The 17,504-nt window shown below is 43.1% G+C and overlaps 1 protein-coding gene and 1 pseudogene across 9 annotated transcripts in view; both read left to right on the top strand.

The window, feature by feature from the left end:
• The window catches only part of TRAPPC8 (trafficking protein particle complex 8), a 111,465-nt gene extending 106,626 nt beyond the window's left edge, over positions 1-4,839 (top strand). For all 9 annotated transcript variants that reach the window (XM_017497890.1, XM_037727773.1, XM_017497914.1 and 6 more), the window contains 2 exons: positions 2,260-2,349; positions 3,781-4,839. In XM_017497890.1, the coding sequence (XP_017353379.1) occupies positions 2,260-2,349; positions 3,781-4,015 (325 nt within the window). In that variant the 3' untranslated portion in view covers positions 4,016-4,839. The remainder of the gene's footprint in view (positions 1-2,259; positions 2,350-3,780) is intronic.
• Positions 4,840-16,684: 11,845 nt separating this feature from the next.
• LOC108282138 lies at positions 16,685-17,488 on the top strand (annotated as a pseudogene).
• The last annotated feature ends 16 nt before the right edge of the window (positions 17,489-17,504 follow it).

The following is a 17,504-nucleotide window of genomic DNA, read 5'->3' on the forward strand; positions in this document are numbered from 1 at the left end:
AGGCAATTCTCCTGCCTCAGCCTCCTGAGTAGCTGGGATTACAGGCACGCACCACCATGCCCACCTAATTTTTTGTATTTTTAGTAGAGACGGGGTTTCACCGTGTTGACCAGGATGGTGTCGATCTCTTGACCTCATGATCCACCCGCCTCGGCCTCCCAAAGTGCTGGGATTACAGGCTTGAGCCACCGCGCCCGGCCTCCTTATTGAACTTTATATACTTCATGAGCAATTTTGATTCCATGATTTATTTTAACTCAGTCTTCTACTTCAGCTCTGTCGATTAAACCTGTTCTGCTTCATGTACTTTCTGAACACCCTTCGTGCTTCTTTTTAACCTTAGTGGTTAAAACCTTGGCTGCATTTAGAGGCTAGGATGTTTAGTTCTCTACATCGTGCTACTGGGGTTAAAAAGCCCTAAAGAATCTATGTGAAACAGGGCAGGTTTGATTAAAGTAGAAGAGGGGTTAAATGAAGCATTCCAAAATCAAAACTGTACATGGAAGTACGTGAAAACAGGACAAGTTCAAGGTTAAAATGTGGCAGTTTTTTTCCTTGGCTGCACATTAGAATCACTTGGGAATTTCTTAAATTTCCAATGCTCAGGCTAATTAAATCGGATTCTCGGGAAGCAGGATACAGGCATCTCTAGTTTTAAAATGTCTTCAGATCATACCCGTGTGCATCTATATTAGTCATTGTTGTCACAATATTCCTTCATAATAAACCATTTCAGAAATCAGTAGCTTATAACAAGGCACTTATTTCCATACTCATGGATCTGCAGGTTGATAATTTGGCTGAAGCTCTGCTTTGGTCTGTGGGTTGGTTGGATTTGGCACCTGAAGAAACTTGAGTTCATGTCTGTGCCACATATATTTTGGGCCCAGTCCAAAGGAGCAGCTGCTACCTGGAGTATGTTCTGATGCTGTGTCTCTGGAGTGTAACAAGGGAGCCAAATTGCAAAAGCACGTTTAAGGCTTTTGCTTGCTTCAAAGATATTAATATTCATTGGCCAAATAGCCTCACTTCCGTAATCAACAAGGATGATTCACAGTCCCACAGTGGGAAGTATTGGGAGTGAATAACTGTTAAGCAATACTCATAGTTATCACGGGAACCAAGGTTGAGAACCATTGAAATGAAGGATGAAATGATTAGGTGTCTGTGTGAAACTCAAAAACAGATGAGAGAGTATAATTGGGAGATCCAAAGAGATAGGAGATGGTGGTCAGAGTAGGGTGACCAAGTATTATGTTAGGGATAGCTGTCTAATGTGATGTGAAAAAAATCATGGTGTGGACATGGAAGTTTTATGGCTGAATTTTGAATAGTACTGAAGATTATGGAGATGATAGGTCCAGGATTTGGGAAGGTGTTGAATGAGTCATCTACTTAGACAATGAAGTTGTTAAAAATGATGACAAGACTTGGAGTTGAAAGGAAGAAAACAAACTTACCCTGACACTTTAAACATTATGCTAATAGATGGTATGGAAGAAGGGAGCCAGAGAATAGTGTCTTACTAAGTGTTTTCTTGACTGATAGAGCAGACGAATTCGCAAATGGGAGGCGAAGCAGATGGTCAAACTACACATGCTTCATTGTTACCTCAAATATTGCAAAATATCCATTCCTTTCCCCTTCCCCAAAGAATTCCAGCTCAACTGAATTCCTGTCACTGTGTTAGTTTGTTAGAATGGGGACAGAAAAAAAGAATACAAACCATAAGGCAGTTTATGATGAAAGAATGGAGGCATATTTTCAGGAGAGGTAGTAGGAAGAAGTCATTAAGAACTGCATCAACCACTCCAAGATATGGACGATATTGGAAGAAATACAGTATCCATTGTTGAGAGTACTATACAGTTAAAGATGTAGAAACATAAAAAGAAGAGAAGGAGGATATAGGGAAACATTCTTAATTTAATGGGAGTTTCAGAAAACAAGTAGAAATGTGAGAGGAAATGGGACAGTAGGAGGTTTGGTCATGGTAGTGGGACACAGCAGTAGAGTTATGAGAATAGAAAAAGAATAGGTGACAGGAGATAACATTGTATTGTCATTGTATTAATATATTTGTATTTTTATTTACAAAATAATTTGTCTTGAGTGATTTTGGAACTTGATCTTTTTTCTTCTTGAATCTGATTTTTTTTTAAGGAGCTTATGCTCTGTTACATATTCCTAAGTGTTATTTTCAGGAAAATTGCTTTTAAGAAGAAAAAGATACATAACTTTTTTATTTTTCTTCCATAGCCTTTGTTTAGTACCAGTCACCCTTTTACTTTCCAATTGTTCTAAGGCTGATGTAGATGTCATAGTTGATCTTCGGCATAAAACAACAAGGTAAATAATTTGTTTAGTGCAAGGTTATTTTGTACTTTAAGGTTTAAAGTGATTTGGGAGCAGTTTAATATTTTGAAATTATGCAAATAATTAATATGGATAAGAAAGTTACTCAAGCATGTCCTGGTCTTTTGTTTGGTAATATAGAAGGCTTACAGATGTGTTACAGTGTTTTAAATATTACAGATTTTTTTTCTTGATTGTAAAATAGTACTTAACAACAACAACAACAAATCCAAATCCGTAATCCCACAACTGATGCCACTAGAGCCAAATGCTTTTTGGAATTAAGAAATTTTTTAATTTTTGGGAAAAATACTATGAAGCATATACTTAATATTTTTGTATAACCCCCAAACACAATCTGGAACCATTCTCTGAAATCCAGACACAAGCCTATATATATGATTTTATATATCATAAATTTATTAACAATATTTTATTGGGGGTACTAGGTTGTTTTCTATTTTTCAATATTATAAACATTTTCAATATTAGAAGCATTCATGTACACACATTTATTTTTATATATGGCTAAGGGGTTAAAAGCTTAGGTTTGAAATTAAGTTCCAACATATACTAACTCTTGTGGGCATTAAATGAAATAATACACCCTTAGCATTGTGCCTAAAAAAATAGTAACTATTAATATGTTAGCTGTTATAGTAATGATGTTGCTATTATTAATAAACAGTTGGCTTCATAAAAAAATTTTTTTTTTTTTTTTTTTGAGACGGAGTCTTACTCCGTCACTCAGGCTGGAGTGCAGTGGCACGATCTCGGCTCACTGCAACCTCCACCTCCCAGGTTCAGGCAGTTCTCCTGCCTCAGCCTCCTGAGTAGCTGGGATTACAGGCGTGCACCACCATGCCCAGCTAATTTTTTGTATTTTTAGTACAGACAGAGTTTCACCATATTGGTCAAGGTGGGTCTCAAACTCCCAACCTCAGGTAATCTGCCCACCTCAGCCTCTCAAAGTGCTGGGATTACAGGTGTAAGCCACCGTGCCCAGCCCATAAAGTAATTTGTAGAAATAGAATTGTTAGATGAAAGGGATATGTTTGGATTTTGTTGTGTTTTTTTGAGACGGAGTCTCGATCTGGAGTGCAGTGGTGCAGTCTCAGCTCACTGCAACCTCCACCTCCCTGGTTCAAGGGATTCTCCTGCCTCAGCCTTCCAAGTAGCTGGGATTATAGGTATGCAGCACCATACCTGGCTAATTTTGTATTTTTAGTAGAGACAGGGTTCCACTATGTTAGTAGGCTGGTCTCAAACTACTGATCTCAGGTGATCTATCTGCCTCGGCCTCCCAAAGTTTTGGGATTCCAGGTGTGAGCCACTGTGCACCACCGAAAGCAATATGTTATGTGACTTTGGAAAAAAAATCATAAAGAAAAAATCCTGCAACTTATCATTTTCCTCCTCCCTTAGTTCAGAAGCACTGGAAATCCATGGATCATTCACGTGGCTTGGACAAACCCAGTATAAACTTCAGCTTAAAAGCCAGGAGATTCACAGTCTGCAGCTGAAAGCGTGCTTTGTTCATACAGGTGTTTATAACCTTGGAACTCCTAGGGTATTTGCCAAGTTATCGGACCAAGTTACAGTGTTTGAAACAAGTCAGCAGAATTCCATGCCTGCCCTGATCATCATCAATAATGTGTGACAACTTGCAGATTTGTACTGAAATTCACAAGAATCCGTTTAATTTTGCTGGATGGGTTTTACAGCAGCATTTGATATACCTAACTTGTTATGGAGGCTGATTGATAATCTGATCCCTGAAAAATCCTTTGACTTGTCATTTTGTTGATGATGCAAAGCACGTTGGACAGAGAATACTTATATTATTTTTCTGTATTTCTTTAAACGGTGAGAATAATTTACATGCTCATAATACAGGATTTCAATATATCCATGCACCTTTTAAGCCCCATCTTAAGAAAACACAAAGTCTAAGTCTGCTGTTACAACTTGTCATTGATGGTATATGACTATTAGGAGTTGATTCTGAGAAAGGAAAGGCCTTGTTGGCAATACTCCTGTTAAGCCATTAGTCTCTAAATTCCAGCTTTACTGTGAAGTTCTGTAGAGTGTTAAATACAAATCTTCTTGTCTTGCTTCACACAGTTCCTTAAAATCAGTTTTGAACTTTGGTCATAGAGTCTTCATATTTCAGTATTTGGTGGTCCCTATGGCTTATACATAACTTTGTAAAAAGAAAAAAATTTTTTTCTGATGCTTTGAATATAGTTTTGAAAGGAATTTTGACTTTTTTCCCCTCATTCATCTCAGTATAGAGTGCACTATTTCACAATACATAGGATTTTTGTCATTAAAATTATCATATTCTTTATTATATAACGTTAACAATTGAGTTGATCTGTTTAAAATATAAATCTCAAGTTAATTAAAAATAAGCTTTTCAGAAATGTATTATATTTATAACAAATGTACTGTAAATAGAATAAAGACATGCTATTCACTGTATAGAGTATTAGTGTCTATTGATTATTAGAAAGTCTGGTTTCAAAGCAACCTTTTGTTCAGAGAATGGGCATTTGGACATACGAAGCTTCAGTTCAGCCCTGCTGCAGGTAGAGAAATGGGAGCAAGGGTGCTTCAAATGAACACCCTTGTAAATGGAGAAGGAGGGAGGACAGGGCATAGGGATGGGTGGCAGGGAGTATAAGAGCGGGGCTCAACCAAGTCTGGAGCAGATGGGTTCCTTGTGCCATTGGCAGCTACCATGGTTTGTTCCAGTCTCAATCTCAGCAATAATCAGCAGACTGCACCAGAGTGGGGAGAGATCAAAAGACTGTTTTTCAGACTGAAGATTCCAAACCTGTACTTGGAACAACTCTTCTTCTTGAGAGGGGGGTGGTTAGTCTGTGTGCTTCTTTGCAACTGATGCTTATGCTTCTGGATCTTCTCAGCTTCTTTCACTCTCTGTCTTAGCGGGTGTGGGAGAAGGTGGAGAGGAAGATCACAGTCTAGGGACACTCATTTCCTTCTTGAGAGTTTAGGGCCATGGGCTTCTAAAAAAGTCTAAGGAGTAGAGGAAATACAAGAACGAGAAGGAGACATGATCTCAGTGGTATCTTGGAGCATGTTTAAACCATTCAGCTGAATACATTGAACAGATTGCTAAACAGAGACTAATAAAACTATATAAACCTACAACTGAATATATTAAAACCAAAGGTAATAAAGTACTCAAAATTACTTCCTAAATATTACTGGCTGTACTCAAGATAGTTTATATCTATTGCATCTGTATCATGGAAATACAATATAATGGTGGGTTTCTGCTTGTCTCTTGCCAACTCTGCATTAAGTGACATCTTGCTGGTAGCTTAAAATCGATCATCGTGGAATATTTACCTCAGGAAAACCAGCAAATGCAACACACCAGGGCTTTGTTTATTCTTGTTGTTTACACTTGAGAAAGTCATAGAGAAAGTGTTAGTGATGCTTATTTAAAGTGTTGCGTATTTGCAGCTATTGCAAATAGCACAAATAGTTTAGGAAAATATTCCTGCAGTATCTGAAAAGTGTTATCCAGTCCAACAAAGAAGTTGCTTGTATCACTGATCAACTAGTGAAGATCCAACATGTGTTTTCTCACTTCCTCTTCCTCCTTAATGTAAACAAAAATATCAACCAGCATTCATACTAGAATTATTCTCACCAATTGCATCATAGGTTGATTTTCTATACAAGAGCTCAGCAAAAATCTGAGAAACCACTCTGAGAATCAGTTGGCGTTTTGGAATTTACAATAAAGAGTATTGCATATTTTGTTATTACTTGTAAAGTGTTTGCTACACAAACTTTAGCAGTTTAAAAGATTTTTTACCCTGGAGAATAATTTGATAAACATTTATCAGCATAACTCTGGGCATAGACTGTGAGAAATGTTCTGACATCTAAAGTGGTTCTCAAAATGTAGGAGCATAATCATTAGGGAGTTACTAAAAATGTAATACCAGAGGTTCTACCTTTTTTTTTTTTTTTTTTTTTTTGAGATGGAGGTTTTTCGCTCTTTGTTGCCTAGTGAGGAGTGCAGTGGCATGATCTCGGCTCACTGCAACTTCTGCCTCCCGGGTTCAAGTGATTCTCCGTTTCAGCCTCCCGAGTAGCTGGGATTACAGGCACCTACCACCATGCCCAGCTGATTTTTTTTTGTATTTTTAGCAGAGACAGGGTTTCACCATGTTGGCTAGACTGATCTTGAACTCCTCACCTCTGGTGATCCACCGGCCTCAGACACCCAAACTGCTGGCATTAGAGGCGTGAGCCAACCACACCCGGACGGTTCTACCTTCTTAACCCAATTTTGTTGGTCTGGTTTGGCAATGAAAGTTTGTTTTTGCTGTTAATTTCCTTTTGTTTTCATTTGTTGTTTTCAAATCTTGGGATTTTAACAAGCTCTGGTTCTGAAGAAAGGATCTGCATAGTCCACTTTGGGGAACATTGTCCCAGGAAACCTGAGAAGCACTTTGTGTTTAGTAGCTGCAGATTTTTATAAGGTCGATTAAGTTGTCAGGTACATAATGGAAATATTATTCTTTAAAAGTTATAGGTAGCTAGGCCAATGTTTTAAACACATGCCCCTAAGGTACGGCAATTTGTTCAAAGACTAATTTTAATGGAGTTTCCAGTAGTTCATTTGTTCAATCGTGTTAAACAATAAGGCTAGGGTTGACAGTCCCAGCTTGCCTATCAATTTTATTATTTATTGGCTATTGATCAGAACTATGAACTCTTACCAGCTTCTGGTGTTAGTTGGCCTATTTTGCCATTCACAATTATTAGGTTATTTTGGGCAGATACATGTGGTCTCTACTAGGTATAGGTAGATGAGAGGATGACCACTAAGTTTTCATCCCAAGTGAGATATTTTGAGAGTGAAGGAGGGCATTATTAATTACAATTATGGGGACAACAGGATAAACTGGGTCTGTTCTGGGCACCAAGATGTAGGGGCCAAGGGAAAGCTTCCCCTCTGCCTCTGAAAGGTTCACTGAAAATAAACCGACAATAGGCTGATTCATAGAAGAAGGCACTTGGAATTTATTTAACATGCTTAAGCACAGGGGAGTCACATGAGAACAATTTCTCAGTAATCCAGTGAGGTCCAGATGCTGCTACACACTTATTCATAGGAGAAAGATGAAAATGTGGCAATTTTGAGGTGTAGTAGATGATTTTTAGTGGGAATGAATGGACCTGGAGACAGTAGCTTGTAAATTATTCTTTTTGGAATTTGAATGAAGCCAAGAGGCAAACATTATCTTGTGAAAAAGTCCGTCCAGGTATGGTTGCATTCCTCAGTCTTCTGAGATAGAAAATGAGATTTCAGAGAGAGAAAGAGGGGGGCAATTATGTTCTCTCTGGTGGCTCCGGTCTTAAGGGTGCATAAGGGACTATCAGAGAAAAGCCTTATCCTATGCTTTAGGAAAAATAGGGTTGGTGTAGAGTCAGTGTGGAGGTGGGAGGTGGTCAGAAAGACCTTGTGGCTGCTTTTTTAGTTCAACATGTCAAAGCGCCATATTTAGGGGTATCGTATTCCAAGCCCTAATGTGGTAGGAGTTATTAAATTATTTTAGGCAGATAGGAAAAGGGGTCCTTGGAAAGTTGTTTCTTTTAAAGCAGCTCCAGAAACGTTTCTTGTCTAGCAAGAAAGCCCTGGCTGTAAAAGCCGGGCTGTCAACCTTTGATATGCAAATGCAGGCCATTAGAAACTGGGTCCACTGAAACTTAGTGATTCGTGATTCCCATCGTGGCTCTCTTGTCCTTGCCTCCACGTGTGCCTGGCAACATGGCATCCCCCACATATCCCCATGTATGTAGAACATTATGGCGCTCTTCATTTGCATATTAAAAGCTAGGGTGGGCGGGCCAGTTTTTTCTTGGGCCAAGTGAATGACATGCCTGGTCAAACCAATCCCCTGAGCCCTATGCAAATCAGACACTGCCTTCTCCAGCCTTCTCACACAAGGAGCTGGTGTCCACACACTTGTGGTCTACTCCCTCGGCTTTGGAGTCCCCCTCCCTCTATACGGGGGAGCTTCTTCCTTCTGTCTTCTCCCTTCTTTCTTGCCTATTAAACTCTTTGCTCCTTAAAACCACTCCACATGTGTCTGTGTAGTTTTCTAATTCACACCAGAGAAGAGCCCTGGTGTTCCTCCACTCATCGGAGCCCTATCACTAACACTGGGATGTACATTCACATTCACTACAGCTCTCCTCTCGGGCTGTTTACCCATTAATATGATACAATGAATTTGGCCACTTATACAAATATTTCTTATTAACAAGGCAATCATATGATTACTTAGATGCGTGAGGAAGTTCCAGTTCCCTACCTTTTGGCAGAAGGGTTCACTCAATTCAGATATGATGGACAATAAGGTTAAGCTAACCTTCAGATTGGAATCAAGGGACAGACCAGAACCAGGACTGAATTCTAGCCCTGGGTCGAGAATGCCACTCCAATTGGTATGTTACAGGAAAGGGCTCCCGATCCAGACCCCAAAAGTGGGTTCTTGGATCTTACCCAAGAAACAATTCAGGGTGAGTCCGCAGTGCAAAGCAAAAGGGAGTTTATTAAGAAAGTAAAGTGGTGAAAGGAAAACTATTCCATAGACAGAGTGGGACGTTTCCAAAAGGAGGAACACATCTACCCTAGGTACAATGGGGCACACACCAAGAACATTCTCCAAAATCCATTAATGTCCCCACTGTATAAGTCCAATATTAAGAAGAATAAGTCCCATGGTGAGTTTCCTCATGCTTCAGCCCTGCGTGGGCCAGCCAGTTTCTGGGATGTGGCTGGAACAAGGCTCGTTGTCCTTCTCAAGGTGATTCTGCATTCGTTGTCTGGGTCTGATCTATCTTCCCAAGTTTCAGCTGCTGCGGGTTTCATGCAGCTGTGGTGGACCCAGGCTGGGATTCCCTCTACCTTTATGGCTGTAGGGGTGGTCAGGATCACAGTCTGGGGTCCTTTCCACCATGGCTTCAGAGGGACTACATTCCAGTCCTTTATCCATACACGATCACCTGGTAAGAAAGGGTGAACTGGGGAGAATAAGCTTACAGGGCATCTTTCATTTACCCAGGTTGAAATATCCTGAGTGATTTTTCCTAGAGCTTGTAACTGTCATCCTAGCTCAATGTCTCCCAACTCCTGAGGAGTTCCAGGGAGTGCCCACAGTATGGAAGGGGGCCTATGATGTAAGACATCATAGCGGGGAATATCCTGTTTTCTTAGAGGGAGTACATCTAATTTTGAATAACACCAAAGGAAGTGCCTGCCCCCACTTTAATCCTGTTTCCTGACACATTTTCCCTAAGCTATTCTTAATAGTCCGGTTCATCCACTCCACCTTTCCGGAATTTTGTGGTTGGTAGGCGGCATGCAGCTTCCAAGTGATATCCAATGCCATTGCCGTTTTCCGGACCAAATCTGCCACAAATGCTGGTCTGTTGTCTGAGCCGATGCTCAGTGGTAGTCCCAACCTACAGTTGAGATCTCAAAGAAGCACATGGGTTACTTCATGGGCTTTTCAGTTCTAGTCGGGAAGGCCTCTACCTACCCAGAGTATGTGCACACCAGGACCAACAAATACTTATGCCCCCACACAGGCATTTCAGTAAAGTCTACCTGGAGATCTTCAAATGGAGCTGCGCCATAAGCTTGAATGCCAGGGGCAATAGTTGGACCTTGCCTCGCGTTGTGCTGCCTACATGTAATGCATTGCTGCGCCACAGTTTTGGTCAAGGCTGATAAGTGTGAGATGTAAAAATACCAGCCTAACAACTTCTCAAGCGACTCTTGACCTAAATGAGTGGTTTCATGTACAGCCTGTACAACCACCACCCCAATGGCTGTGGCACCGCTACTCTTCCATCTGGTGGCCAGATCCATCCCTCTTTAATTAGTTGGCCCCCTTCTGCCTAGAGAAAGTCCTTTTCCTCCTTAGAATAAGTGGGTACCAAGTCACGTATCTGGGGAATCAGAAGGGCTGTAACTGCTGCTCGGTAGGGAGTAGATGCCACCTTACAAGCTGCTGAATCAGCTTGGGCATTTCCCAGGGCCCACTGATGTCCTCAGCAGTGCATGACTGCCACCCTCTGGAGCTTTCAGACTGCTTCTAGCAACTGCAAAATTTCTTTTGCCCCTGAATTTAACAGGCCTTTTTCTTTGTATAGCGCCCCATGTACTTGAAGAGTTAGAAAGGCACACCGGGAATCAGTATAAATGTTCCTAGCCTTATCTTTACTCAGTTCTAGGGCTTGGGTCAGAGTAGGAAGTTTAGCCTTCTGAGCCGAAGCACCATGAGGCTATGGCTTGGCCTGGATTACAGTGTCCAGAGTTACTACTGCATAGCCTGCACACCTTTCCCCTCGTGGATTAAAAAAACTGCTTCCATCCACGTACAACTCCCAATCTACTACTGCCCATGGTTGATCCCAAAGATTGGGCCTTCTGGGGTAAACTGAGTCCAGTACTTCAACACGGTTGTGTTCAACCAGGCCTTCCGACACTGGGAGCAGAGTGGCGGGGTTTAAGTTGTCGCAGACCTCAGTGGTGATGCGGGGATTGTCACATAGCAGGTTCTGGTGTTTGGATAACCTAGCATTTGTCAGCCAACGATGTCCTTTGCTATTCGTTAGAGTCACTACTTTATGGGGTGCTTTGATAGTTAAATTCTGCCCCAGAGTTAGCTTATCAGCCTCTTGTGCTAGCAGAGCAGTTGCTGCCAGGGCCCTTAAGCATGGGGGCCATCCCTTGGAAACTCCGTCCAGCTGCTTGGGCAGATTAGCTACAGGCCTGGGCCAAGGTCCCACTGTTTGTGTTAGAACTCCAACTGCCATTTTTTTCTCTTTCTGACACATGCAATGTGAAAGGCTTTGTTAAATCGGATAACCCCAAAGCAGGGGCTGACATAAGTTCCTGATAGGCCTGCCACTGCTGAGATCCCCATTCAAAGGGTTCCTTATCTTCCAGCTTTGTCACCTCATACAGGGGTTTGGCCAGTACTGTGAAGTTGGAATCCACAATCTACAGAAACCCACGGCTCCCAGGAACTCCTGCACCTGCCTTCTAGTTTCGGGTTCTGGCAGGTTGCAAATGATTTGTTTCCTCTCTGCTCCTAGGCTATACCCTGTCAGGTGGTGAACCCCAGATATCGCACTTGCTATTGGCAAATCTGGGGTTTTTTAGACACTTTACACCCACAGTGCTCCAGGTACCAAAGTAAGTCATCTGTTCCTTTCGCGCACCTGACTGCCATGAGATGTCCCAATAAAAGCTCATCAGCATATTGGAGCAGCATGCAGCCTAAGTCCTTAGCAGGAAACTCCTGGAGATCACGGGGCTAGTGCCTTCCCAAAGATGGTGGGAGAGTTCTTGAACACCTGAGGTAGCCGTGTCTAGGTGTACTGGGTGGTTACACCTGTTTCTGGATTTTCCCATTGAAATGCAAATAGTTTCTGACTCTCTGAGGCCAGTCTAATGCTAAAAAAAAAAAAAGCATCCTTTAAGTCAAGCAGGTGAATCAACTATCCTCCGCTGGCAATAATCCCAACAGCGTGTACAGCTTGGGTATAGTTGGGTGCAAAGTCCCTGTAGCCTGACTAACCAAGCACAAGTCTGGCATTGGACTGTAGCCTTTGGTCCCCAGTTTAGGAACAGGCAGGAGAGGGGTGTTCCATGGAGACTGACAAGGAGCTAGAATTCCATAGTCCTTTAAGCATTTTGGGTGGACCTGAATGCCTTCTAGAGCCTCTCAGGGAACTGGATATTGCTTTTGCCTAACCGGCTGAATCCCAGGCTTGACTTCAATGAGCACAGGGGCCTGGTTGATTGCTAGTCCTGGTGGATTGTCCTCTGCCCAGACCTTAGGCCATCGTTTTGCTAATGCAGGTTCTGTCTCCCGATCTGGTTCGGTTAAGAAGAGACTCCACTCTTCTTCATGAGGAGCCCTAAGGGCCATTATGACTCCAGTTTTAGGCAATGCAAGACGTAAAGAGCCACTTTTGGTGAAGGTGATGGTTGCCCCTAGCTTACTGAGCAGATCTTTTCCCAGCAGGGGCAAAGGGCAATCGGGCATGTATAAGAACTGGTGAATCACCTTGTGCATCCCCACCTCACAAGTCCGAGGCAAACAGAAAGACTGTTTCACTGACACCCCAGTAGCTCCAACAATATTGGTTGTTTCCTTTGATGGGGGGGAGCTACAGGGATGGTTACCACAGAATATTCAGCACCTGTGTCGACGAGGACGTCAATGTCCTTGCCCCCCACTGTCATCCTGACCATGGGCTCTTTGGAGGCAATCGAGCCTGGTCCTCTTCAGTCCAGTGGCCCTTCCATTAGATTGAACAGAGCTCCTTCACCTTTTTCTGAAGCCTCGTGCTTAAGATCTCCCTGCTTTCCCGCTAACTGGGGGCACCTGTCCTTCCAGTGTCCTCCCACTTCCTTACAGTAAACACACGTCACATTGCAGGCTTGGGCGATTAGACTGGGTAGATTTCCAGGAGCCCCCCATTCCCTGCCCGTTTGGGGGCACTCCTCTAATAGCGGCAGCTATCAAGTCAGCACTTTGTTGAGTCTGACGCTCGTTTTCTCTACGACTTTCTCTATGGCTTACTGTGTAGGACCCCCAGTAGGATCCAAACACCGTGGAGGGCATGCAGAGGCTAGTCCGGTACACAGAGGCCTTACTGGAAGGATTGAAAAACCTGGTTAGCTATTTCCAATAACTGTGAAGTATTCATGCCTGCAAATCCTGCCTGCTTCTGTAACTTTCTCCTAATGTCTTCTGCACACTGACTGACAAATGCTATATTTACCATGTGTTGCTTTTCAGGGCTCTCAGGATTGAAAGAAGTATACATGGGATAGGCTTCACATAGCCTCTCATAGAATGTGCCGGGCTTTCATCTTTTCCTTGAATGACCTCAGAGACTTTATTGATGTTTGTAGCCTTCTGGGCTCCCTTTTTCAATCCTTCCAGTAAGGCCTCTGTGTACCGGACTAGCCTCTGCATGCCCTCCACGGTGTTTGGATCCTACTGGGGGTCAGTCCCCGGTAACTGGACCCTGACATACTCCTGGGGGCTCTGGTAATCTGCTGGAGCATGCACCTCCAGCCAATTAGAAGCAACTTGGAGTACTCTCCACCTTTCATCAGTGTTAAAAACATACATAAGCAGCTGGTGGCAGTCAGCCCAAGTGGCGTTATAATTCTGAATAATAGTCTGCAGGAGGTCCATGAGAACTTGTGGCTTCTCAGTATAAGACGAGGGGTTATTTTTCCAGTTGATAAGATCAGCTGAGGTGAATGGCAGGTATGTGAAAATACGCCAAGACTTCCAAGGTTAGTTACAGAGAGAGAGAGAGAGAGAGAGATCCGAGTTCAGGAGTGCCCAATCCAGCACACATGGGAGATCAGGCTATGCTTCCACCTAAAGGAGGTGGGCAAGTTTCCCAGGATCACTCCTGCCGTGTTTCTGTCATCCGGACACGCCAGGCACCCGTTCCTTCTTGGTGTTTCAGCCACGGGGTGGATCCACACTGCTGGGGCTTTCCTGCTTTGCTCTGGCAAGGCTTTCCACTGGGGCCGATAACTTCCCAGGAGTGCTCTCAGGAATTGTGTCGCCCAAGTGGGCTGGAGTCCCCCTCAGGGATGCTCCACAGGGCAAGGCAAAACCTCCTGAAAGGCCTGTACTGGCCGTCCACCAACCAAAATTCATTTCTTGGTCAGGGAACCAAATAATGAAGCAGAAACAGTTGCCAACAAACCTCTCCAATACCAAACCGGGAAGGAAGTGGTGTTTTATTTGGCTGGAAGCTGCGGCGGCATAAATGCCTAAAATCACGCTCCCCAACAACAACAACAAAAATCCGTGCCCTTTTAAAGGCTTACAAGTCTAGAAATTACATGTGAAAGGGTCTTGATCCATGAAGTATGTGTGGGGTATGTGACTTAGGTGGGGGTCTGATCGTGTTTGAGTAAAAACAGTGTCTTCTGGAAAGATTCCTCCATGCCATATCCGTGATCTATAGATGGGACTGTGGTTAGCAGTAGAGATCTTATCCTTAACCTGGCCTGCGGCGTCAACTGCTCCCTCCTCTGGGTGACTTCTAACTTCTTTTGAGATGTACTGTAGAAAGCCAAAGAGGATTAAGGGTCTCCTTCCTCAGGTGGGTACCATCACACCCGGCTAATTTTTGTATTTTTAGTATCTCATTTGCATAAGGCATGCATTTCTGGTAGCTCTACCACAACCTTTTATTATGTAGGCAGGTCCTTGGCCTGAGCTACTCCCATTGCTTATCTCTTTCCTGCTGTGCGTGCGCTAAAAAAGTGGGAGGTAAAGCCCCATGGTTGACGTTCCTGGCACCAGGCACCCCTTCTCATCAGTGCAGCTGCAGGCATACCCCATGCAAACTTCCAGCTTCCTTATCTGAGTATGTCCAAAGAAGGAAAGGAATGTGCTTACTGGGACCCACTGTATGAATGTGAAGCTTGCTGATTACCCAGGAAGTGCCCTCTCTTTTCCGGAGCTGCTTCTTTATCTATGTTTGTAGCCTGATCTTCCAGGCTGCTCTTTGTTCAAAGAGAAGTGATTTCTTGGGCTGCGTTTTGTTAAGAGAAGTTCTGCCGAGGACTCTTTGCCCTAACTATCTGCCTAACTAGTTTCTTTTTACTCACTCTCTCACAGGCATGTGTCACTGCGTTGGCTAACTTTTACATTTTTAGTGGAGATGGCGTTTTGCCATTTAGACTAGGCTAGTCTCGAACTCCCGGCCTAAAGCGATCCACGCACCTCAGCCTCCCAAAGTGCTGGGATTACAGGCGTGAGCCATCATGCTCCACCTCAGTATCCTTTGTAAACTCACTTTGCTTTACTAATACCCAACAGTTAGGCCTAATTATTTGTTAAAAAGTGAACTAGCTGGTTTTGGCACAGTATGGAATTTCCATTAAAAAGGAAGACTAGTTTTTACTCCTTCTCTTTCTTCATTTCCATATTCTGTAGAATTCTGTGTTAATAATCATGGAAAATCATTTTAAAAGTGCAATTTCTTCTGAGTCTTTGAGGTGCATAATTACGCATTTAAAAATTGACCATGCTCAAAAACTAGATGAATGAATAAAGAAGACAACCAAGAAACAGCAGTATAATAGAAAAAAAAATCCAGAGTAACAAGATTAAATGGATTTTAAAAATATTCTTATGTAATAAATGAAAGCTAAGCATAGTGCTATTCTTTAGAAAGCAATTCTTCTATTGTAAAAACCAGAATTGTTGACTCCAAGAAAGTACAATATTATAAAGTAGTATTTCCCAAAATATGTTTTATTGAATACTATGTTAATAGGTCTTAAGTGAAAAAAAGAATTCCCAGACTAAACTAATTAAAGAAATATGGAATTAAAATTAAAGAGGTTTCTTTACTGCTCATGTGTATTAGTGGAGGGTTTCCCAAACATATTCAACTGAGGAATAGCCTTTCCTAGCCAAAGCATCTTTCAGAACTAGTGAAATGTTCCATGATTAGAAGTTAGTGAACTGTTTTTGTAAAATGACAGATAATAGATATTTTAGGCCTTGCAGGTCATAAACAGTCTCTGCTGCAACTATTCAGCTCTTTTGTTGCAGCACAAAAACCACCAGACACAGGCTGGGTGCGGTGGCTCATGCTTGTAATCCCAGCACTTTGGGATGCCAAGGTGGGTGGATCATGAGGTCAAGAGATTGAGACCATCCTGGCCAACTAGGTGAAACCCCGTCTCTACTAAAAATACAAAAACTAGCCAGGCATGGTGGCATGAGCCTGTAGTCCCAGCTACTCGGGAGGCTGAGGCAGGTGAATTGCCTGAACCTGGGAGGCAGAGGTTACGGTGAGCTGAGATCGCGCTGCTGCACTCCAGCCTGGAAAACAGAGGGAAACTCCATCTAAAAAATAAATAAATAGAAAATTAAAAAGAAAAAAACCACCAGACACAAATGAAAGGCTACAGCTATTTTTCTAAACAAACACCTGTTTTGTAAATAGAGCTTTATTAGCATTAACGCTGAGTAACATTGTCAGTGTATCTTGGGAACATGGACAAGGCCAAAAAATAGAGGAGGAGAAAGCAGAGGGGACAGAATATAGTGCCAGAGCATTCTTTTTATGGAAAGCTTCACTAAAGACTAGCAAGTGACGCCTGAAACCAACTGTATCCACTAGAGGGCACTAGGAGTGCAAGCTTGCATCACTGTTGTCCATATCTTTGCCTTTAAAATGTTGAAACTAGCATTATGGGAAGGCTGGTGTAGCGGGTCAAGATGGCAGCTACCAAGTTTTGGGCTTTGCTGCTGGGTTGGAGAACCAGCATCCAGCGGAGCTGCGGGCTACAGCTGTTGAGCCAGACCCAGGGTCCTCCGGATTACCCCAGCTTTGTGGAGTCTGTGGACGAATACCAGTTTATGGAGGGCCTTTTACCAGCTACCAGGATCCCAGTTCCCCCAAAGCATGAACGTTACCCTACACCTAGTGGTTGGCAGCCTCCCAGAGACCCCCCACCCAACCTGCCCTACTTTGTATGACGCTCTCGGATGCACAACATCCCCATCTACAAGGACATCACGCATGGCAACCGCCAGATGACTGTGATCCGGAAGGTGGAAGGGGACATCTGGGCCCTGCAGAAAGATGTGGAAGGTTTTCTGAGCCCACTGCTGGGGAAGACACCCATCACTCAGGTCAATGAGGTGACAGGTACCCTGCGGATCAAGGGCTACTTTGACCAAGAGCTTAAAGCCTGGCTTTTTGAGAAAGGGTTCTGAGGCCCAGCTGAACAGCCTGCATGACAGCATCCTGTGCAGATTGAGCCTAGGGGGCCAGGGAGGTGGATGTTGGAACCCCTGGCACCACAGATACAGAAACTAGGGCTAAAGGACTTTGGGGTGAGGCCTTGCTTGCATAAAGGAGAAAACTGGACCTTATGTACATGCTGGGGAAAGAGTGCCTAACGCCGGAGACCAAATAGGAATAAACCAGGCTTGTGGGGGGCATTAGCAGCTGTCTCTCCTACCTTGGCCTGTTTTTTTTTTTTTTTGACAGTCTCACTCTGTCGTCCAGAGTGGAGT

This window comes from Cebus imitator, unplaced genomic scaffold (assembly GCF_001604975.1).
Source record: "Cebus imitator isolate Cc_AM_T3 unplaced genomic scaffold, Cebus_imitator-1.0 Scaffold12, whole genome shotgun sequence".
NCBI lineage: Eukaryota > Metazoa > Chordata > Mammalia > Primates > Cebidae > Cebus > Cebus imitator.